The 23,121-nt window shown below is 48.8% G+C and overlaps 1 protein-coding gene across 1 annotated transcript in view; it reads left to right on the forward strand.

Moving 5' to 3' along the window:
* CMTM7 (CKLF like MARVEL transmembrane domain containing 7) overlaps positions 1–21,125 on the forward strand; it is a 45,384-nt gene extending 24,259 nt beyond the window's left edge. Inside the window, exons 2-5 of the mRNA XM_020892124.2 lie at positions 12,097–12,270; positions 15,948–16,046; positions 19,322–19,403; positions 21,031–21,125. Of these exons, the coding sequence (XP_020747783.1) occupies positions 12,097–12,270; positions 15,948–16,046; positions 19,322–19,403; positions 21,031–21,041 (366 nt within the window). The 3' untranslated portion in view covers positions 21,042–21,125. The remainder of the gene's footprint in view (positions 1–12,096; positions 12,271–15,947; positions 16,047–19,321; positions 19,404–21,030) is intronic.
* Positions 21,126–23,121: the final 1,996 nt, after the last annotated feature.

The following is a 23,121-nucleotide window of genomic DNA, read 5'->3' on the forward strand; positions in this document are numbered from 1 at the left end:
TGAGCCACCGGTTAACTATTGGGGTCTGCTCAGAGCTTCTCAAACATCGTCCCATGTTACTCTTCTCAGAATACATCCGCAGGGACTTTTAATACTTGGTCGAATGTTTACTAGAGCACTACCAGCCATTCTAAATGTTTTGCTTGAATTGTCTCACTTAATCTTCACATCAACTCTTTGTGGTAGGTTTTCTTCTTACCCCATCTTAAAGATGAGGAGGCTGAGGCCTAGCGAGGTTAACTGGCCCATCAGGACTTGTGTTTGTTAAGTGACTGTTTGACCCACGGGGGTTGCTGGCTGTGATTTACAGCTCCTTTCAGGCGCACTTGTTCCGACTGAAGACCAGCCTCTGGCTTACACTCAGGTTTCCTTCTCCTCTCTCTGGGCGCCATACGACAATAATATACCCTAATCGCTGTGGCTTTCCATCGGTGATACATGCTTACAATCCCTCCGTGGCTCTTGTGTACTTGCTTTGTCATTTTTTATCCCAGACTAATTTCTTTTTCCCCCAGGCCGTCACTGAGTTGGCATCATGCTGCCTGGGTTTTTAATCAAGGCAGCCCACACCCACAGTGTCAAATCCAACAGGCACTTACTTCTGGCAGGCGCCCAGGGCTGGATGCCAGGCCCGCTGCTGGGGCCGGGCCACACAGCTTCTCCAAATATTTACTTCACCAGGATCTGGCCAAAGCATTGAATGGCATAACTCTCTCTCTCCTGCGTCAAGGTTTCCTTAGGATCGTCCTTGGCAAAATGGAAACCAGTGTAGCCTTGTCTTCCTAGCAGGGTGGGAACATCGTTAGAACTCAGTAAATAATCACTGAATAAATAACTTTATTCTTCTTTCCACTGTAAAAACTGGGGTTGCCTGAATGGGAAACCAGGGAAGTTCTGAAAACACATGCGTCAGTTAGCGGTTGCTGCATGACAAACAGCCCTAAAATCTTGGCGGCATCACCGAGTGTTTACTGCTCACATGATGGGGGTCACTGCAGTTGGCCCCGCTGATCATGACCCCGGCTTGCTTCTGTGTCCGGAGGCTGGCTTTTCATCCGATCTGGACTGGGTTCATCTGGAGTAACTGGGTTTCAGGACTGTCTGAATGTCTGCCACCAGACATTTCCTCCTTAGACGCCACTGCAGAGAAGCCCAGACCAAGAGCTGGTGAAGGTAGCCTGTGACTGTCACTGGCATTTTCATTTTTCTCAGCCGAGCCCGGAGCATCCAGGCTGGGACCTAGCAGCTTGAGTCTCCTGACGTGGCGGGAGGTGGTGTCGTCACAAAGCACGTGGTGGGGTACCTGCTCCCCAGACTTGGGGGCCTGCCTGTGCTCAGCACTGGAAACAGTCGCTGCCCTGAATTTGAAGAAAATCAATATATAGATGTATCTGGTAGGAAGATCTTCTCTTCAAATGAAATCTTAACCAGAAAGCGTAAATAAGTGGTTCTCATCAGCTGAGCTGCTTGGGGTGGACCCAAGAGGATTCAGAGGTAACCATCCAGGGCTCCTTCTTTTTAATTTTTGCGGCCTCGTGCAGCACGTCAGATTATAGTTCTCCAATGAGGGACCATACTTGAGTCCCTCACATGGGAAGTGCAGAGTCTTAACCACCGACAGAGTCCTGGGTCCTCCTGCATTTCCTTCTTAGATGCCACTGCAGGGGAGCCCAGACTGAGAGCTGGCGGAGTAGCCTCTGACTGTCACTGGCATTTTTTCAGTTTTCTCAGCTGAGCCCGGAGCATCCAGACCCAGCGGAGCCTCTCGTTGAGGACCATCCAGGTTGAGCATCGTTTTGGGGGTGTGACATGGGATGGAGGTGGGGATTTATGGAGCCGTCCTCAGCCATCCCCACTGCAGCCAGGGGCTGCTCTGTGTAATCATCAGCAACCGGGTTCTTGGAGGCAACAGCTGCCTTCCAGCTGAGCTGCCTGAGAGCTCTCGGCAGAGGGGCTGTGTCTACACCAGGGTCCCAGGTGGGGACCCAGATGTGATCCCTCACCTGGGCCCTCCGCTGCCCTCTGAACGGACCTCAACTTCCCTTTGCACAAGAATCAAAACACGAAACCCAGAACAATGCATATGCAACTTTCAAAACAGGCCAGGCGGGACTTTTTTTTTTTGGTTTAAGTGCCTGTTCCAGCTACTATGGTTGCACCACAAATTGCCGCTAAAGTTAGTGTGTGTTAAGCAGCCACTCGCTAGGCTCACAGATTCTGTGGGTCAGGAACGTGGGCAGGACACGGTGAACAGGGCTTTGTCTTTGCTCCATGGTGACTGGGCAGCTGGGAGAACTTGAGAGCTGGGGCCGGAGGAGCCGAAGGCTTTGCTTTCTTGTGCATTGAGCTAGGTGCTGACTGGTGACCCACCCTCAGCTGGGGTTTTGGCCAGACACCCACTCTCTCGGCCTCCCTGAGTGACCTCTGGTGGGAGAGCTCCAGGGGTGCATTTGCAGACGGGGTGGGGGCTCAGGAAAGTTGCATCAGCGTCCCTGATCCAGCCGTGGAAGGCCAGCGGGGTCACTTTCACCACCTGCCAGGAGGCCGTTCAGGCGACCCAGGTTCAAGGCAGGGGATGTGTTCTGCTTCGAGATGAGGAGCAGCCAGGGTCTAGAAGAAAACAGGAGCCTGGAATTGTTGCTACCCCTCTTCTCTGAAAGCACAGTCAGCTGGCATGCAGTAACGAGGGGTGAGATGTTCCTTCTACCCCTCACTGCTGAGGCCGAGGGCGTCAGAATATCTGGCTGCAGGGAATTTAAGCCTCTTGTGCAGTCCATCCTGTCTCCTACCCCAGACCATTGAGTCCTCAGGGAGAGCTTTATTAAAGCTTTGCCAGTGAAGTCATCTGCCTGTCCCACATGCGTGGGTGCGTGCTAAGTTGCTCCAGTCGTGTCTGACTCTTTCCAACCCCATGGACTGTAGCCCGCCGGGTTCCTGGGATTCTCCAGGTAAGAACACTGGAGTGGGTTGCCATGCCCTCCTCCAGGGGATCTTCCCGACCCAGGAATCCAACCCACATCTCTTTCATCTCTTGTGTTGGTAGGCAGGTTCTTTACCACTGGGACCGCCACCTGGGACCTCAACCTGGGGAGAAAAAACAAACATAAAAGAGGGCAGAAGCAGGGTTCTGTGATTAAGAACCAAACTGTGGAATTGGATGGAAAAGACTGAATCCCTCCTCCAGGCAAATAGCTCTATGGCCTGGGACGGGCACTTCCCACATCTCGGTTTCCTCATCTGCATAAGGGGAATCATATGAGCAGAACCCAGGGCCAGGCTCGTGGGAGGTACCTGATGCACAGTAGCCATCCCTGAGAATAAGCTTCATCATTTTAGCACTTTGTAGAAAGCTCATATCCTGGCAAGGGCCGTTGACCCTGCCCCTGCTCCCCCCAGTTCTGGAGAAGATTCTCGGCAGTCTCTCTCTCTCACTTTCTTTTCACGATTCATCAGGGAACCTCTGAGAAACACTAGCTCCTACTCTTGAGTCAGACCCTGGCGTCGGGGTGGGGGGGGGGGGGTGGTGTCACACAGTGGGGTCTTTTCATCCCATTCTCTAGGTTTTAGAATCTTTAAAAGAAAGAGAGAGAGAGCATTTCATGTATTTTCTGTTTCCCCCCATTCTAAATTAATACTGTTTCCTCAGTTAAGGGCTTCCTGTTTCAATAGGATAATTTAGTAAAGATGAGGTTACTGGATCAACAGATGTGCTAATTCTTTTTAGATACATGACAATTGGGTGTTAAATCGGGCAGTGCCTCCCAAGCCTGAGCTTGGTATTAATCCTCATGTGTTAGGTCAGTGTTAACTGTTACTTCATGGTTCACTGCACACGTATTTGGGGGTGAAGCACCAGGACTCTCCGTGTGTTACTCGAAGTTATTCTCATCACATCTTTACCTGCATTACCTGTGGCAGCAGTCACCACCAGCTCATGCCCAATCCTCCTTGATTTTTTTTTTTCCTACACCTCGTGGCACATGAGATCTTAGTTTCCTGACCAGGGATGGAACCCCTGCCCCCAACAGTGGAAGCTCGGAGTCCTAACCACCGGACCACCAGGGAATTCCCTCCATCCTCCTTGAATTATACCTTCACCTCCTTAGACTTCCCTTTTAATTTTTAATAACTTTATTGATGTATAATGTACATACCGTAAAAGCTCCTCATTTTAAGCGTACAATTCAGTCATTTTTAGTAAACCGACAGAGTTGTGCAGCCATCACCGTAATCCAATTTTAGATCTTTTCCGTCATTCCCAAACGATCCCTCATGCACACTTGCTCCCATATTTTTCTGAAGAGGCAGCTCCTGCTCTACTGTATTTCTCTCATCCATAAATATTTCAGGGTATATGTCTGTGTGTCTTTTTTTTTTCTGCATGGCCCGTGGGATCTTATTTCCCCAAGTAGGGATAGAAACTGGGCCCCCTGCATTGGCAGCGCAGAGTTTTAACCACTGGGCCACCGGGGAAGTCCCAGGGTGTGTCTTAACCATCCAGCGCTCTGCGTGCTTGTTGTGGTGGCCCCTGCTAAGGCCCCTTCCCGCCTGGGAAGCAAGCGGACCCCTGAAAGCAAACCCCTGTGTTCAGTGCTGTCTCCCGTAACCCAAGCCAAGGCGACGTGATTGCAGAGAAGAGGCTGCCGTCCACCCACAGGCCGTGTTTACTCTGGGGCGCTGGTGAGAATCCAGTTTTGCCCCAAATTCAGTCCTGCACCCATCATCGAAGGCCTCCTTGGTGCTGGGCCCTGCCCTTGCGCCCACCGCTGAACTGCGTACAGAGAAGAACGCACAGGGCTGGGGTGACCAGGTGGTCACAGCATCACTCTGGCCTGATCTACACCTGAACACGTATGTGTGTTTTGCAGAGCTTCGCTGATGACGCTTTGTGTCTGGGGTCAAAGCTTGCGCTTGTTTCAGATGCACAAGAGAAGCCTGAACATGCGGGTCTCCTTCTACGTGTTAATGGTGGGGCCTGTCCCGGGGGATGCTTTCTCCTTTCTCTCTCCCCCTCTCGGCATGAGGGAGCAAGAGCGTGGTCCTGCCGGGTGCCTGGAACATAGAAGGTCTCAGGAGTGGGTGGACTGTAAACTATATTCATTCATTCCAGCCAAAAATATTAGCTATGGAGAATCCTTGTGCCATTCAAGGTCCTGACTTTGGAACAACAACAGTGAGCAAAACAGACCAAGACCCTCAGCACCATGGGGCTTATAATCAGGGGTGACAGACAATAAAAACTAAACAGATGAAATACGCTGCCTGCTGGGCTCTGAAGCAGAGTAAGTGAGTGAGGAGGGACTGCACATGATAAAATACTTATCTTTTTAAAAAGCAGGGTGTAGGGACTTCCCCGGTGTCCAGTGGTTAGGACTCCACTTTCCAGTGCAGGGGGCATGGGTTCCACCCCTGGTTAGGGAGTTAAGATCCCATAAGCCTCCTGGCCAAAAAAACCTAAACATAAAAAAGAAACCAGAAGCGATATTGTAACAGATTCAGTAATGACTTTCAAGATGGCCTATGTAAAAAAGAAGTCTTCTAAAAAATGAAAAGCATGGTATAAAACAGTGTATAGAGGTTTCCTTGGTGGCTCAGTGGCAAAAAAAAAAAAAAAAAAAATCTGCTTGCCAATGCAGGGGACACACAGGTTTGATCCCTGAACCAGGAAGATCCCACGTTCTGCAGAGCAATTAAACCCATGGGCGACAACTACTGAGCCTGCACCCTAAAGCCACAGCTGCTGAGGCCCACATGCCTAGAGCCCGCGCTCTACAACAAGGGAGCCACTGCAATGAGAAGCCCCCACTCACCGCAACTAGAGAAAAGCCCACGCGGCAGCAATAAATAAATAAAATTTATCTAGCGCAGCCAAAAATAAATAAAAATTATCTTAAACAACTGTACATAGCGTGCAATCCAGCCTTTGAAAGGGAAAAATAATACTTATGTGTTCAAAACATCCATGTGTAGAAAGAAATACCCTAAACTCCAAAGGTGGTAGTTATCTCTGAGAAGTGGGATTATGGGTGATTTTTTTGTTTTCTTAGACACTTCATGAGTTGATTTTCTATTCTGTTTAAGTATTGATCATGTAATTAGAGTGACCCTATTACTTAAGCGGGACCCCTGACATGACTGTCATTTCTAAAGGGCCCCACCTTTCTGAGTCGGAGCCCCAGAGCCCTGCATCCCGGTGTGAGAGCACTGGAATCAAGGCAGGTTTGCCTTCTATTATCCAGGGTCCCACAGGCTGTTCTGTGCTTGCTCCCAGCGGGAAGCAGACAGAGGTCTCAAGCCCTTGGCTGAAAGAGGCCAGGAGCTGGGAGGGGGGCCTGGAGAGACGCAGTCAGGTCCCATGGGCAGGGCGGTATTGAGGGGAGCAGGGGTGCACAGCTGTGTGCCTTATTTTCCTTATAAAAGGATGACAACAGGATTTGCCTCCTAGGGCTGCTGTGAGGATGAACTTGATTAAAAACTGTAGAGCACTTATCCCTGGGCCTGGGTATAATGCCGTTAAAGATCTCCACGAGGCCTCATAGAGCGCCTTTTACAATCCTTTGACCACCTGATGCGAAGAGCTGACTCATTTGAAAAGACCCTGATGCTGGGAAAGACTGAGGGCAGGAGGAGAGGGGACGATAGAGGATGAGATGGTTGGGTGGCATCGCTGACTCAATGGACATGGGTTTGGGTGGACTCTGGCAGTTGGTGATGGACAGGGAGGCCTGGCGTGCTGCGATTCATGGGGTCGCAAAGAGTTGGATACAACTGAGCAACCAAACTGAACTGAACTGAACAACTTTGTATGGGTTTTTTTTTTTTTTTTTTTGCCAGTGCCGTGCAGCTTGAGGGATTTTAGTTCCCCGACCAGGGATCTAACCTGTGCCCCCTGCAGTGGAAACGTGGAGTCCTAACCACTGGACTGCCAGGGAAATCCCCATATGTGATCTTTATAATACAAGAAAATAAGTTAATTTTACCATGGAACAGTCCATTGGCACATGCCTTTCCATGAGCTGGCGCAGGGCCATTTCCTGGAGTCTAGAGGAGGGGGCTTCACCAACAGGCAGGGGTGCGTCTACGCAAGCCCAGGGCAGAGCTCAGCCACGGCTGGAATATCACAGTCTCCTGCCATCCTCCCCGCCCCAGGCAGAGCCACCGATGGGCCCGCTTACACCTACAGATACATTTTCCCATCACTGCATCATCGCCCACATCTCTGACTTTTTGAACAAGCCCAGCTTTCATCTCCTGGCCTTTTCCAGAAAAGCCTCTTAGAGCAGGTCTGCGGCCTTTTGATCCTGCCTTTCATCACTTACTTTCCCTCCTCCTGCCTATGTCTCTCACTGAAACATTATTCCAAGGTCAGAAGAAAAACCCTGCGAGAGAGTGGGGTGGGTGAGCTGCTGGCACCCAGCCCCGGCAGGCTCTCACACAAAGGTGCGTGTGCCATCTGCAGCCAGATGTGGGCAGGGTGTTAGGGGACAGATCTGCCGAGGGGATGTCCCTGGGCAGTTCATCTCCTGAGCACCGCCTCTGGAGGCTTGTCCAGAAATTGTCCGTCTTAGACTTCAGAATTCCATTTGCTTTTTGAAGGAGACCCACCCAGCCTGAAAGCCTGGGCTCACTGCCTGGCACGTGGCCGTGGACTTCAGATCTGCCTGTGTTAGCCTCCAGAGTTCTAAGGGGATGACAGTCATTTCTCTCGGGTGGTTTCATCTCCTCTGAAATTGAAACTCATGCTGCTTTCACAACACTCATCTCCTTTCTAATAGTAAGAATTCTGATAGCACGGAGTCCGAAAGAACTCAGTCTAGGGGAGAGGGGGTGGTTTCTCATCTGAGGCAAAGCCACGGCAGATCCGAGAGACGTGGCTTTGAGTTGAAGGTTCTTGCACCGTGACTTTTAAACCCCTGGACATTTATATTAGATGCTTTAATTTCAACTCACATGACAGTTTGTTATAAAAGAACAGATTGGGAATTCCCTGATGGTTAAGACTCAGAGCCTTCACTGCCAGGACTTAGGTTCAGCCCACAAGCCGCATGGCACAGCGGGGAAAAAAAAAAAGAAAAGACCTTTATGAGAGGATCTAGAGAATTCCATGGATAGGGGAGCCTGGTGGGCTACAGTCCATGGGGTTGCAAAGAGTCGGACATGCCTGAGCAGCTAACACACACACACACAGGAGGTACCCAGAGAAACAAGTGAGTCCTTCAGGTGGTATCACACTGATAGTACTCTCAACAGAACCGATTGTGTCTTCCAGAAATTCTCCAGCCTGCTTCACTTCAGTTTCTCTGAGTTCAGACTTTTTTAACTGGGAACACGAAAAGGTCCTAATAGATAAACAATAAGGACTTACTGTACAGCACAGGGAACTATGTTCAGTATCTCATAATAACCTATAATGGAAAAGAACCTGAAAAAGTACACATATATATGTATAACTGACATATATATGTTTGTGTGTGTTTATATACATGCATATACAACTGAATTACCTTACTGAAGCTAACACCACATTGTAAATCCACTCTACTTCATTTTTTTTTTTTTTTAATGAAGGGGGAAGGGAAAAAAGGAGGTCCTGAGAGGCTGATTATGGGGGCGGCGGGGCTGTCCACATCCCAGCTCTTTTCTCTGCATTGTCTGTTCTTTCTCTTGCTTCACCCTTCCACGTGCCCCCTGAGTGTCAATCTGGAGGATTCAAGGCATTTGCAGAGGTTACTGAGGAGTTCCTGAAAAGTCTAGAATACAGTGCACTCGCTAAGATGCTGGCTAGCTAAAGTAGCAATGATGCCTCCTTGGGCAGAAAGGAAGCTTTTGGTAGCGTGCACAAGTATACACCATCTGCCCTCTAAACGAGATTGGCCAGAATCGGGCTTTACTGGAGAAGAATGCATGACTGGCGGCCTGAGACCCAGGGATGAGAATTCGGGGAGTCTTATTTCATAGTCAGGGTTCCCAGAGAAGATGGAGATAGTTTGGGGTCATAGAGAAATCGTGTACTTCTCGGCTCAGTCCTGGGGCTCGAGGGGAAGACCTGCCTGGGCCCCTTCTGTTGCTTGGGGAAACTTACCCACGTGTCCGCAGACTCAGTCCCAGATAAAGACTGATAAAAATGATTCTAATCTGTGCATTCAATGAGGTGCAAAATTGCTTCTCCACCTCGAAATCACACTGCATAATCCTGGGTTATTTGCATTTTAAGTGAATTAAACCACCCCAGCCTGTATGAGAGGATCCATGCCAGGTTGGGGGACTCCCCCACCTAACTCCCCAGATAGGCGAGGGCTGGAAATGGGGGGGGCTGTTGATGGAGCAGCAGAGCTGTGACCATCAGGCACACTCCTGGGTGAAGCAAAGCCTCCCTTTGGAGCTTTAAAACAGCTTCAAGGCGTGAGTCGTTATGTCATCCTTGGCCAGTGGGCTGGAGAGGAACGGAAAAAATGAAACTCCTCAGGCTGCTCATTAGCAAAGGGAAATATGCAAACGTTGAGGGTCCCTGAGTGTCAGGGCCACATTCTTCTGCTTTGATCTGTTAAGTAGAACACTCTTCACGCCCACTTTAGGCCTCAAGCCGAACGTTCTTTGCTGGCTGATGTCCCTGTAACCTAGGACCTTGATAGAATGCTAGCAATGAGGAGCTTTAGAAAACAGTGTTTTTAGAGTTGGCCAGCCTTAGATTGATTTCGTGATTGAATTCTCATGATAGCCGCTCACTTTCTGCAGCAGAGTTTCTCCATGGCAGCACTGTAGCTTGAGGGCTCCACTTGAAGCCAGATAGTTCTTTATTATGGGGGCTGCCCTGTGCATGGAGGGGTGTCAGCATCCCCCCACCACACACACACACGCACACACACACTGTGACAACCAGGAATGTCTCCAGACATCACCAGCTGTCTCATGGAACACAAAATATACTCCCTTGAACAGTCACTGTTCTGTAAGCCAGAGACAGTATGAAAGATTTAACCTTTGTCCTAAATTGGTTGCACTTTTAATATTGACTGAGACTTTACATACGTTTAACACCTGTGTGTTATCGGTTCATCCCCCGTTTGGGCTGAGCAACACTTTCTTCTCTGTGAGTGGCCTTCATAGAAACTCAGCCTTCTCTTCCCTCTTCCAGTCTGCCCTGGTTTTTTTTTGGCCATGCCGTACGCATGCAAGATCTTAGTTCCCCAACCAGGGATCGAACCTGGATCCCCTGCATGGGATGCATGTCGTCTTAACCACTGGACCACCGGGGATGTCCCTCCCATGGTATTCTTATGTTGCTAATAATCGACCCGACCTGCTCATTCATTACTAGGTCATGAGTTTATTACTTGTGCACACTCATTCATTCAGGCAACAATATACTTAGCGAGTTCTCAATAGCAGGCCCCAGGATGGGGCAGGGTGCCGGGGGGTTGGGGGGGGGGGTGTCGGGGGCAGGGCATGGAGCAAGCACCACCCTGTAGCCGGGATTCCCACATATTTGATGATGCCTCTGGCCTCCTCAGGTCATTCGTGGTCAGGGCTTACATTTTGGAAAGCAAAACTGCATCCGAAGTGGAGGAACATGATCCCTGGAATCAGTCTTAAGACTCAAATTCCTCTCCCACTGCTTAAAACTGGGTGTTAGTCACTCAGTCGTGTCCGACTCTTGGCAACCCCATGTAGCCCGCCAGGCTCCTCTGTCCGTGAGGTTCTCCAGGCAAGAATACTGGAGTGGGTTGCCATTTCCTTCTCCAGTGGATCTGCCCAACCCAGGGACTGAACCCAGGTCTCCTGCATTGCAGGCAGATTCTTTACTGTCTGAGCTACCAGGAAAGCTCTAATTGGGTAGCCGTAGGCTGATGATGGAGACTGTCTGCCTCCATTTCCCCACAAGCAGGAATGGGGGGATTTTGCTGACTCGGCAGAGTTCTGGGACGTCTCAATGAGATCATGTACATCAAGCAATCAGTACATGGGAACGATGAGGAAAATTATAAATTTTCTATGGTAGAACAATCAAACTGAGACAGAAGAAAAAAAAAAAGCCAGCAATAACTAAGAACATGCCCCCTTTATGGACCTTTCCCAAAGTGCAGTGTGAATCTATGTTATTCATTAACCAGACCTCCTCAAAGCAGAAAGACGAACTCAGCCTTTGAGAAGACCTCTTTCTTCAGATTCTTTATAACCCTATGATTAATGTATTTCTTTTCCATCTCAAAACAAGGGGTCACATTGACCAAAGGCTTATCTGTACATGCATAATTGAAAAAAACAAAAACACTTCAACGAACTGTGTACTCAATGCTAACCTATCAATATGATACATAATTTCTTTGCCTCAAAAATGTATAAAACTGCACCTCTCACTTCTGCTTAATGGAGCAGTTCTCAGAGTTTCTGAGAATCTGTTTGCCAGGTTATCATCCTCAGTTTGACTCGAATAAAATTCTCTTATCTGTCTTAGCTGGATTGTTATTTTGATTTCTTGTCAACAGCCAACTTACCGTCGGCCAGCTGGTAGGTTATTTGTATGAACTGACATCTTGGTGGGTCAAAAATAGTCAAGTGTTGGCAACTTCCTAGGTCAACCTAATGGAACGCTGGGGTCCTCTGCCTGACTGACTCTGTGGAGGTTGAGCAGATAGCAGAGTGGTCCTGCCTGGTTATTTCCAGAATCCCTGCCCTCTGTCTCTAAGGTCGCACCCTGCTGCTACAAAGACTACTTAGGGCGGACATGCCACTCCCTCCCATCCTGTGTTCACAGTGGCTTGCGTATCAAAAGCTTGTCCTGTGGGGGAACTGCTCTGTTCCTTGCCAGTTGGTGAGGAAGTAACCTCAACTGTGGCCGCTCCTCAGTCCCCTGTGGTTGGTTGTGTTCCTGGTGTTTTGTTTTATAAATCTGTCTTATCACCATATGCATTTTGTTTTGTTTTTTGGGCCTGTGGGATGTTAGTTCCCTGACCAGGGATCGAACCCGGGCCCCCCGCAGTGGAAGGGCAGAGTCTTAACCACTGGACCTCCAGGGAAGTCCCTGTTGTCTTGTTCGTTCCCTGGGTGCCCATCTCGGGCGGGCACTTCTCTGATGTGTCTGTGTTCCCACCCCAGGTCACGCTGCTGATCGCCTTCATCTGCGTGAGGACCTCTTTGTGGACCAGCTACAGCGCCTACAGCTACTTCGAAGTGGTCACCATTTGCAACTTGATCATGATCCTCGCCTTCTATCTGGTGCACCTCTTCCGCCTCTACCGCCTGCTCACCTGTATCAGCTGGCCCCTGTCGGTAAGGGAGTGGCCGGGCCGCTCTCCCCCGGCGCGAGTCAGGACGCAGGCTGGGTGCTGGGACCTGACGGCGTCCTTCCCGTCTACACGCCCCGCCTCCTTGGCTGCCTCAGCTCTGAATTTCCCACTGTTGGGTAGCCCTCTCTGCCTCGTGTCCTACTGGCCTCTAAAACTCACCTTCAAGCTGCAAGAAGGCTGTGCTTCTCATCGCATGCTGGTTTTCTCAAGTGACAGAAAATGGGCTGAGTGGGGGGTGACCTGGAGGTGGAACGTGGAAGCAGGAAGCTGATAGAGGTGGTGGGTGTCGTACGGATAACATCTGTCAGCTAAAGTGGACAGGCAGAGTGTGAAGAAAGATATCAGAAGCTGCTAAGGTTTCTTCTTCCCATTATATTATTTTTAAAACAGCTTTATTTACACTTTGTTGACATGTCATACAATTACCGATTGAAGTGTACAGTTCAGTGGATTTCCATATGTTTCTAGACTTGTGCAACCGTCGCCTCATTTTTAGAATATTTTCGTCACCTCAAAAAGAAACCCTGTACCCTTTAGCTGTTACCTCCTACCCCTCATCTCCTCCAGTCCTGAGCTACTACTAACTGACTTTCTGTCTCTATAACTTTTCCTATTCTGGAGATTTCATGTAAGTGGACTCATAGATGTGGTCTTCTGTGGCTAGCTTCTTTCACTTAGTAGAGTGTGTTCCTGGTTTATCTATTTATAGCATGTATCAGCACTTCATTTCTTTTTATAGCTAAGAAATAACCCATGGAAAGGATTTACCACATTTTGGTTTTTTGTTGATTTGTTTGTTTGTTGTGGGTGCACCACGTGGCATGTGGGATCTTAGTTCCCCGACCAGGGATCGAACCCATGCCCCCTGCAGTGCAAGCACGGAGTCCTAACCACTGAATCACATTTTGTTTATTCATTTATCATTGATGGATATTTGGGTTGTTTCTACCTTTTGGCAATTATGAATCTTGCTGCTGTGCACATTTGTATACAAGTTTTGTGTATGGACATGTTTTTATTTTGCTTGGGAATATACCTAAGAGTGGAATTGCTGGGTCACATGGTAAATGTTTAATTGTTTGAGGAACTGCCCGGCTATTTTCCAAAGTGGATATAACATGTTGCATTCCAGCAGTCTTCCCGCTTGTTCTTTTTCAGGATTATTTTGAATTGTAATTCCATAAGAACTTTATAATCAGCTTTTCAGTTTCCACAAAGAAGTTAGCTGAGATTCTAATAAGAATGATATTGAATCTATAGATAAATTTGGAGAGTATTGCCATTTTAATAATAATATAAAGTCTTGTGATCCATGAGCATGGAAGGCTTTTCCATTTATTTAGATCTTCTAAAACTTCTTTCAACAATGTCATGTAATTTTCAGAGTATGAGTTTTATACTATTTTTGTTTAGTGTGTTGCTAAGTATCCTACCCTTCGTGATACTATTTCAAATGTAATTATTAATTTCATTTTCGGATTGTTCACTGCACATGGATAGAAATACAATTGATTTATGTTTATTGATCTTGTATCCTCAATTGTGTTGAAATCATTTATAAGATCTAATAGACGGTTCATTAGTGGATTCCTTGGTGTTTTCTATCTATGGGAGCATACTGTCTGTAAATAGAGATAGTTTTACATTTGTTTGCAGTCTGGATGCTTTTTACTTCATTTTCTTGGCTTATGGCAAGAAATTGAATGTTGAAGTGGCAAGAGTGGATATCATCTTGTTCCCAGTCTTAGGAGGAGAGTATTAGTTTTTTATCATTAAATGTAACATTAGCTGGGGTTTTTGTAGATAAGTGTTAGTCACTCAGTCATGTCCAACTCTCTGCAACCCCATGGACTGTAACCTGCCATGCTCCTCTGTCCATGGAATTCTCCAGGCAAGAATACTGGCATGGGTAGCCATTCCCTTCTCCAGGGGATCTTCCTGATCCAGGGATCAAACTCAGGTCTCCTGTACTGCAGGCAGATTCTTTACCGTCTGAGCCACCAGAGATGGTATTTCTCAAATAGAAGAAGTTACCTTTAATTCATTTGTCTATTAAGACAATCATGCAGGATGATGAATCCTTCGAGGATTCTGTTATTGCACTGATTTTCATATGTGGGAGCTAACTTTGCATTCCTGGGGGAAATTCTGATTGGCTGTGATGTATAATTCAGTTTACATGTAGCTGGATTTGGTTTGCTAGTGTTTTGTTGAGCATTTTTGCATTGGTGTTCATAAGAGATATTATTGGTCTGTAGTTTTCTTGTGATTTCTTTGGTTTTGTTATCAGAAGTGTTTTCTTCTCTTATGTTTTTAGGAAAGTTTTGGAAGAGTTGGTATTGATTCCTCTCTAAATGTTTGTAATTCTGCATGGAAGCCATCTGGTCTGGGCTTTTCCTGTGGGTAGTGTTTTTATTATTCATTCAGGTTCTACTATTATAGATCTTATTCAGATTATTTCTTCTCGAGTCATTTTCAGTAGCATGTTTTTCTAGGAATATCTCCATTTCATCTAACTTATGTAACTTATTGGTGTGCAACTGATCACAGTATTCTTTTAAAATCCTTTTTATTTCGTCAGTAGTGATGTCCCCTCTTTTATTTCTGATTCTGGCCATTTGAATGTTTTTCTTCTCTTTTTTTTTCCCCTTGGTCAGTCTAGCTAAAGTTTTCTCTATGTTGTTGATTGTTTCAAGGAACCAGCTCTTGATTTCATTGACTGTCTCTGTTGTTCTTTTCTCTGTAGCATTTGTTTCTGCAGTGATCCCTATTTCCTTCTTTCTTCTTGTAGGTTTTAGCTTGCTTTTCTTTTCCCAGTGTCCTAAGGTGAAGGTTTAGGTTATTCATTTGAAACCTCTCTTCACTTTTAACATATGCCTGTAACAGCTACAAATTTCTCTTTAGAGCACAGCCCGCTCTTGGTGGCGCTAAGCCCCAGTTCGCCCTTCTGATCTGGTGTTGGTAGGGAAGGGGCGGCATGAGGCGAAGCATCCTCTTGTAGTCAGAAGTCAGAGGCCCCTACCTCCTCCAGGACGTGCAAAGGCATAAAGAGGTGGCTCTATGGACCCAAGGGAAGCAAAGATGGGGTCAGCCCTTCCTGCAGACCCTCAGCAGTCTGGCCTGAGGGCACGTTTTCAACAGTCAAGAAGAGGGAAGACAAAATGCGGGCAGAACTGGGAGGACTTTTGTCCGCAGAATGGGGAGGCCCTCCAGGCAGCCACCAAAGCCAGCACATTGCGAGCCCTTTCTCTGCAGTAGAAGCAAAGGCACACATCTCTTTAAGGGGCTTTGCTTCTCAGAGCTGGAACTGCACTGAAACGCTCCAGCCTGGAAGCTGCAAGCAGCTCATTTGCTTGTTAGTAGCTTTAGCCTGAAGGTCAAGGTAACCACGGACAGCCTGACCTCAGGAGTGGAGCCGTCCTTAGGGGACGTCTCTGCTCACCTGAGAAGCATCTCTGTCTTTGCCGCCTCTCTTCCTGCCTGCCCAGCGTCTTCTCTCTCCTGCTTGGCCTCATCCCGGCCAGCCGTCCTTTCTTGTTGCCTGTGAGCTCCCGTCCTCCTGCGGGGGTGTTACCGGGAGAGGAGGAAGTGTCTGTCCTTCTCTCCTGAGAACGGGAGCGGAGCTGCCTCCCCACTGATCTGCTCTGTTTCTGCCCGCAGGAACTCCTGCACTATTTAATCGGTACCCTGCTCCTCCTCATCGCCTCCATCGTGGCAGCTTCCGAGAGTTACAGACAGAGTGGACTGGTGGCTGGAGCGGTGAGGACGTTTCCCAGGAGGCGGCAGGGAGGAATTCCTGTTCTGAATGCCCACTCTCTTCCTCACAGGGCGGCACAGGGATTGTTCTCTGGGGCCTTTCTTTCTCAGGCTCGGTCTCCACCTTGATCCATCGGCAGTAGTCCCCAGAGAGCCTGAAACGTGGGCCTGTGGCAGAGGGCGTCAGGTGGTGATGGGCAGGGCTGTGCAAACTCAAATGGCCCCAGCGGCCCAGACCTCTTTCTCTTATGGCCACTCCTTAAATCAAGGGGTTAAGTAGGTTTTAATTCTCATGCTTGCCCTGGTCGTTTGCTCGGGGAAGGGTCCTGCACAGGGAAGATCCCTTTGGGGCCCAGGGAACAGTCCTGCGATCAGCTAGTGATACCCACCATGAGTCTCAGCTTTGCCATTCCTGACTATTCACAGTATTCAGACCAGGAAATAACACTTCTGTACCTTTCAGAGGTGAACACTGACCCATTGGCTAACCTGAATGGAAGTAGCATGAAGTGGACAAAAATAGAGCTTGGTGGGAGCTACGTGTATTTATCACCCAGAGACACACAGACGTGTCTGTGTGAGTGTGATTCACTCAGTCGTGTTTGACTCTTGTGACCCCATGGAGCCCACCAGGCTCCTCTGTCCATGGAATGAATGCTCCAGGCAAGAATACTGGAGTGGGTAGCCATTCCCTTCTCCAGAGTATCCTCCCAACCCAAGGACTGAACCCAGGTCTCCAGCATTGCAGGCAGATTCTTTACTGTCTGAGCCACCAGGAAACCCACATGTGTCTTAGTAGTCACATATGGGAAGCCATATTCTTTAAAAGATCTATAGGTTCCTGTCATCTGATTTCTGATTTAGCTTATTGCTTATAGTTTGGAAGCCTGTGGGCTACAACCGATTTGCCTCACTTTTCAAATGAGTTTGAAGAGAAGCTGTCTGTGTGATAGTCACTCACTTCCACATGGAACTCAAAATCTCTTGACTTTGGGCGGAGAGCCAGTGAGTGCCTGGGATTCCACCAACGGGTGGAGTCTACAGGGGGCAGAAGCTCCCTGCAGAGGGACAGCCGGACCTCTGAGCACTCATGCCCCTTGAGCTTAGTCATTCAGTCGTGTCCGACTCTTTGTGACCCCATGGACTGTAGCCCGCCTGGCTCCTCTGTCCATGGGATTCTCAAGGCAAGAATACTGGAGTGGGTTGCCATTTCCTGCTCCAGCGAATCTTCCTGGCCCAGGGATCGAACCCTTGTCCCCTAAATTTGTGCCCCTCACGCCCCTCCCATACCCCTTCCCCACTGTGGAGGTTAGTTTCCAAGAAGAGGGATGGTTCCCACCTGCCCGCTGGCAGAGGAAGGGCAGAGGAGCTTTGTGGTCATCTACCACACGGGCAGAGTCCCACTGGGTTTTCTGAGTCGGGTGGCGCATGACAGTATTAGCCCTGGACTCCCAACAACCCCCACTTGTCCTCCACCTGTCCTGTGGGAACCAGCATGGACCCGGAGAAGCCAGAAGAAATGAAAAGTTACAGTCCTTACTGATGAGAAAGTGATGCTCTTGCTTAGGAGGCCGGGGCCGTGAAACAGTTAGCACACAAGGCCCTGTCGTCCAGAAGCACATTATGTAGCCCTGTAATAAACTGTTCAATTATGCAGTGCGAACAGTTGGGGAGCAGGACAGTGTATAATGTGCTAATTGTGCAGAACAGACAATGAGAGGCCGGGACAGGCTGTAATAGGCTGATTGTGTGGTGCAGACAATTGGTACAAAAGGAATCAGGGAGATGGACAAGGGGGAAGAGGAGGCTGTGGGGGGGTGGGACGCGGTGCCGGGCAGGGCAGCCACTTGGGAACCAGCAGGCAGGCAGGATAGTCCTGCGCTTGGGCTGGCTGCTCTGGGCCATTCCTGCTGGACCTCCAGGGGCCCCAGCCATGCCCTTGGGGGACCTGTGGACACCTGGCAAGGTGAGCAGAGAGGAGCCCTGGGCTCAGACCTCTGGTCTCATCTGGCAGAGCTCTGAGGGTTAAAGGAAGCCATGCATCTGAAGGGCCTAGAACACTGCCTGGGATGAAGTAAATCTCCATCAGTGTTAGTACCTGCCGCTGCAGTTGCTATTGACCAGAGGTCCCCAACCTCTGGGATCTAGTGGCTGATGATCTCAGGTGGAGCTGATGTAATGATAATAGAGATAAAGTGCACAATAAATGTAACGTACTCGAATCATCCTGAAACCATCCCTCCTCCCTGGTTCGTGGAAAAATTGTCTTCTCTGAAGCCCAGCCCTGGTGCCAAAAAGGTTGGGGACCTCTGTGACAAGTCGGGAAAGGCTACAGGCTTCCAAGTCCCAGGCAGAGACACCTGAGTCTGTGCCTGCTTCTCACTCCATCATTTAATAATCCTCCGTGAGGTCCTTTAAAGTGTTAGTGAAATTGTTAGTCACTCAGTCATGTCCGATTCTTTGTGATCCCATGAAATGTAGCCCTCCAGGCCCCTCTGCCTGTGAAATTCTCCAAGCAGGAATACGCGAGTGGGTAGCCATTTCCTTCTCCAGGGGATCCTCTGACCCAGTGATTGAACCTGGGTCTCCTGCATTGCAGGCAGATTCTTTACCATCTGGGAAAGTAAAGAAGGTAAAGAACTTCCCCACCAGGGAAACCCAGGAGGCCCTGTGCCTACAAATAAGAAGGCTGCGCAGGGCTAGGTGCTCACAACGGAACGCAGGAAGGACAGGCATGCTGCTTGAACTTATTTCAGCCTACTGTTACTTAAATACATGTAAACCTGACGCCAGGTATAGGGGCCTCAACTTCTGGCTCCAACACAGCTGGGAAGTCAGACAGAACAGAAAGCCTTTATGGATGAAGTGCATATGATGCCACCATACCAAGATCCATTTGAACATTAAATGTTAAGAACCCCAAATAAAATGTACTGTTCCTCCTTTTTCTTATTAGTCTTATTAGTCCAGGATAAAGACTGGTGGCTTGGCCCCAGCTGGGTTGTAAACATAAACCTGAGCGGGGGCACTTAGTTGTCTGGAGAAGAGGTGAGAGGTGGTGCCCAGAGGCCTGGCTGCGACCCAGTTGCAGGCCTGACCGGGGCCAGGGCATCACCCTCGTGCCTGCGTGAGGACAGGTGGCCAGGTCAGATGAGTCCCCGGGCTCCCTCGCGGCCACAGCCAGTACAGGAAACAGGCACAGGGGTGAGCCGCTGAAAGGGCTGCCTGCGTGACTGGCCCTTGCCCTGGGCGCCTCCTGGCCCCTCTCTCTTGCGCAGATCTTCGGTTTCCTGGCCACCTTCCTCTGCCTGGCGAGCGTGTGGCTGTCCTACAAGATCTCGTGCGTGACCCAGTCCACAGGTGAGTTCTGGTCTGAATACAGATGACCAAGAAGGTTCCCTGTGCCCAGGAATGGGAGGACATGGGCTCTGGAGCTTGGCAGTAGGGACCACTGACAGCACCATCCTATCTCCATGGCGCCCAGGGTCACCCCAACATTCTCATTCTCTTGATGGCAACCTGTTTTCTTTAAATGAGTTTCCTAATGACAAAAATAAAAGGTAGTATATTTAGAAAATAGAAATTAAAAAAAATTTTTTTTAAATAAAAACCATTATCACACTACCAAGAAATAGCACCTGCTGGGTATCTGTCCCTTCAGCATTTCCTTGCTCTGAATATACAAAGAGAGAGATGTGCCTTTGTTTTTTGAGCCATGCCATGCAGCTTACAGGAGCTTAGTTCCCTGACCTGGGATCAAAGCCGAGCTCTGAACTTTCAGTGGAGGTGCAGAGTCCTAACCTCTGGACCGCCCAGGAAGTCCCAAGAGATGTGCATTTATTAAAGGATCAGACTTCGTGTATGATTTTGCAAACTGCTCCTCTGTTCCTGCCCAGCCCCTTATCGGTCACTTTCTCCACATAATTAAGTGTTCTGCTCTGGCATCCTTCATGGCTCGGTGGTGGTAGCACTGGCTCCTTTGCATGTCAGCATCGTAGTTTACTGAAATTGTCTCCTATTTGGGCACATTATATATCTATTTTTTTTTAATTAAAAATTCTCTCCTACTCAACAGTGCTATAATGAACAAATGAACATCCTTGTAAATATATCCCCCCCACACATAACCTAATGTTTTTTCACCTTTAGAATAAATTCCTAGAAATAGGATTGCTGAAAGTTGAACCAGCTATACTTTACTTCTTTCTTTGAATCAGCACTCTCGCTCATTCTTTTCTTTGTTTTTAAAACATACATTAAAAATATCAAAGCGTCTTACAGAGTGCTTGGCACAGTAGAGCTTCAGTCTCCTCCTAATACTCACTGGCAAAAAGCTAACAGAAGGCTGGGTGAAGAGTCAGTCACCAAGGACCATGGTGGTAGGATTCCCTTTAGGAAAAATGTCCAAAATAGACAATCCACAGAGACAGAGAGTGGAGTACCGGTTGCTTAGGGCTGGGGCAGGGGATACAGGAATGACTGCGTGTGCCTTTGGCGCTTCTTTTGGACACAATGAGATTATTCTAAGATTGTGTGGATGGTTGTACAATTCTGTGAATACAGTGAAAACCACGGAATTGCACACTTTAAATGAGTGAACTGTGTGGTAGTTCAATTATGTCCCTGTGAGGCTGTTTAAGAAAGAATGAATGACGAAAAAAGAATGTGAAAAAGTTAATAGGTAATGTCTAAAAGTGATACATCAATCAACGTTGATATAAATATGTTAAAATTACGGAGATGTAAATAGGTTAAAATTACCCGAAAGAAATAGCTAAAGGAGTTCAAGTACCTCTGAGAAAGAAGCCTGGGGTGGGGAGGAGCGGGGAGGGGAATCTTTTATTTCGTTTTTTTTTTTTACAACCGGACTGAAAAAGCACAAAGTAGTGCCCACAGCCTTGGTGTGGGCGGGGGAGCGCAGCGCATGCGCAGCCCCGGGGCAGCCCAGCGGCCCGGCCCCCTCAACGCTGCCCTTCCCTTCCCCCAGACGCCGCCTGACGCCCCCAGCGCCCCCCAGCCCTGTAGGAGGCCCTGCAGGACGTGTGACCCCGCGGATGGAGGGTCATGAGCTGGCGACCCCAGAAGAACCGGGGTCTCGGGCCTCGCACCGGATCCCCCGGGTGGGAGGCGCGGGAAGGACTCTTCAGGCTTCCAAGCGGGTCCAGCCTCTCTCTCCAGCCTTCCACACTTCATCAGAGAATATGCCTCCCTGTCTGGGAAAGAAAAGCAGCCGCCAGGAAAATCTGATCTCTTCCTCAGCTTTAGAACGGCCTCAGGGACTGATGCCCCCCACACCCCTCCGCTTAAGGTGATGCGGGGAGGGGTTCTGAATACTCCTGTGAAGCCTGTTCCTCTCCCCGGCCCTCGGGAGGGGCGCTGCCTTAAACTCCCTTCTGAAAACAGCCATCATCTAATTTATCTCTCTTGGAAATCCGGTCTTGAAGGTGCCCTCTTCCTTAAAAGCGAGGCCTCATGGTAGCACCATGCGGTCAGCCAGTCCCCAACTAGGAGGTGTCACGGCCCCTTTCCTGTTCTTCCCATTGTGTATGTATGTTTTTAAATAAAATGTCGACTTGGCCAATTGCAGGAGTTCTTATTGAATTAGAAGAAGGCTGTAAAACCAGAGTGAGGCACGTGCTACCTGGGGACCCACGACGTTCATGTGCCCTCTGGAGGGGAGAAGAGGAAAGAATGCATATCATCCTGGCCTCACAAGACTTGTGTATTTTCAGAGTACATTGATATTAAGGGTGGAAGCCAGCATAATTCACATAAGACTCAAAAGCAACTTGGGCAGCCTTAAAAAGTAAATTTTGACACGTGGTACACCATGGATGAACCTTGAAGACATTCTGTTAAGTAAAACGAGCCAGACATTAAAGGACAAATACTATATGATTTTAGTTACATGAGGTGCCTAGAGTAGGCAAAATTCACAGAGACAAAGTAAAATGGCGATTGGTTGCCAGAGTCTAGAGGGCAGACTTGGGAGTATTTCAGAGGTTAAAGAGTCTGCCTGCAATGCGCGAGATCCAGGTTCGATCCCTGGGTCGGGAAGATCCCCTGGAGAAGGAAATGGCAACCCACTCCAGTATTCTTGCCTGGAAAATCCCATGGAAGGAGGAGCCTGGTAGGCTACAGTCCACAGGGTCAAACAGTTGGACACAACTGAGCGACTTCACTTTCACTTTCAGTGGGTAGGTACAGTTTCCCTTTGGGAAGGTGAAAATATTATGTTCTGGTTGGGTCTTCCTTGGCAGTCCAATGGATAGGCTCTTCACTTCCACTGCAGGGGCTGTGAGTTTGACTCCTGGTTGGTGAACTAAGAACTCACATGCCACTGAAAGAAAAAAAGAAAACATTCTGGAGGTGGTGATGATGGCTGCACATTAATCTAAATGTAATTAACACCTGAAAATTGTTTAAATGGTTAACGTTTATGCTATCTATATTTCACCAAGAGTTTTCCTTCTCTTAAAGCAATGCAGGACCTTCTGTCTAAGGCTCCTAAGTAACTGACAAGCTTCTTGGGAAATGGAGAAAGACAGAGACACAGTTCTGCCCACCCACAGCAGGCACCACAGTCCAGCCGAGGCCAGCACCATGTTCTGACAGCTAAGACTTGCGGGTCCAGATAAAACAGGTCTGCCATCTCAGGGGCAGTGCCTACGAGCAAGCCAAGCTCTGTCCCCACCACCCCAGCTCCCAGCACGGGGAGGTGACCCACCAAGCAGTCCCAGCCAGGCGGAGATATGAGAGGAGGGATGTTTGGACCCATAGTGGGAGGATGGTTAGGACTCCTCGCTTCCACTTCAGGGGGCATGAGACCTGCCCCAAGGACCAAGAGCCAGTCTTAGCTCACTATGACCACTGCAGACCCAGGAAAGGGTGTTGACGTCTGTGGCACCAGGGACCCTGGGAGGTGAGACCAAAGTGGGTCAGCCCACATGGTCTCCCACGAACAGGTGGCAGAGCCCTGGGGAGGGACCTGGAAGGTGAGGTGGTGCCCTCCGTCGGGCAGGCCTCTGCACAGACGTTTCCTCACCATCCACAAGAAAAGACTTCTGCTCACTGAGGC

This window comes from Odocoileus virginianus, chromosome 26 (assembly GCF_023699985.2).
Source record: "Odocoileus virginianus isolate 20LAN1187 ecotype Illinois chromosome 26, Ovbor_1.2, whole genome shotgun sequence".
NCBI classification, from domain to species: Eukaryota; Metazoa; Chordata; class Mammalia; order Artiodactyla; family Cervidae; genus Odocoileus; species Odocoileus virginianus.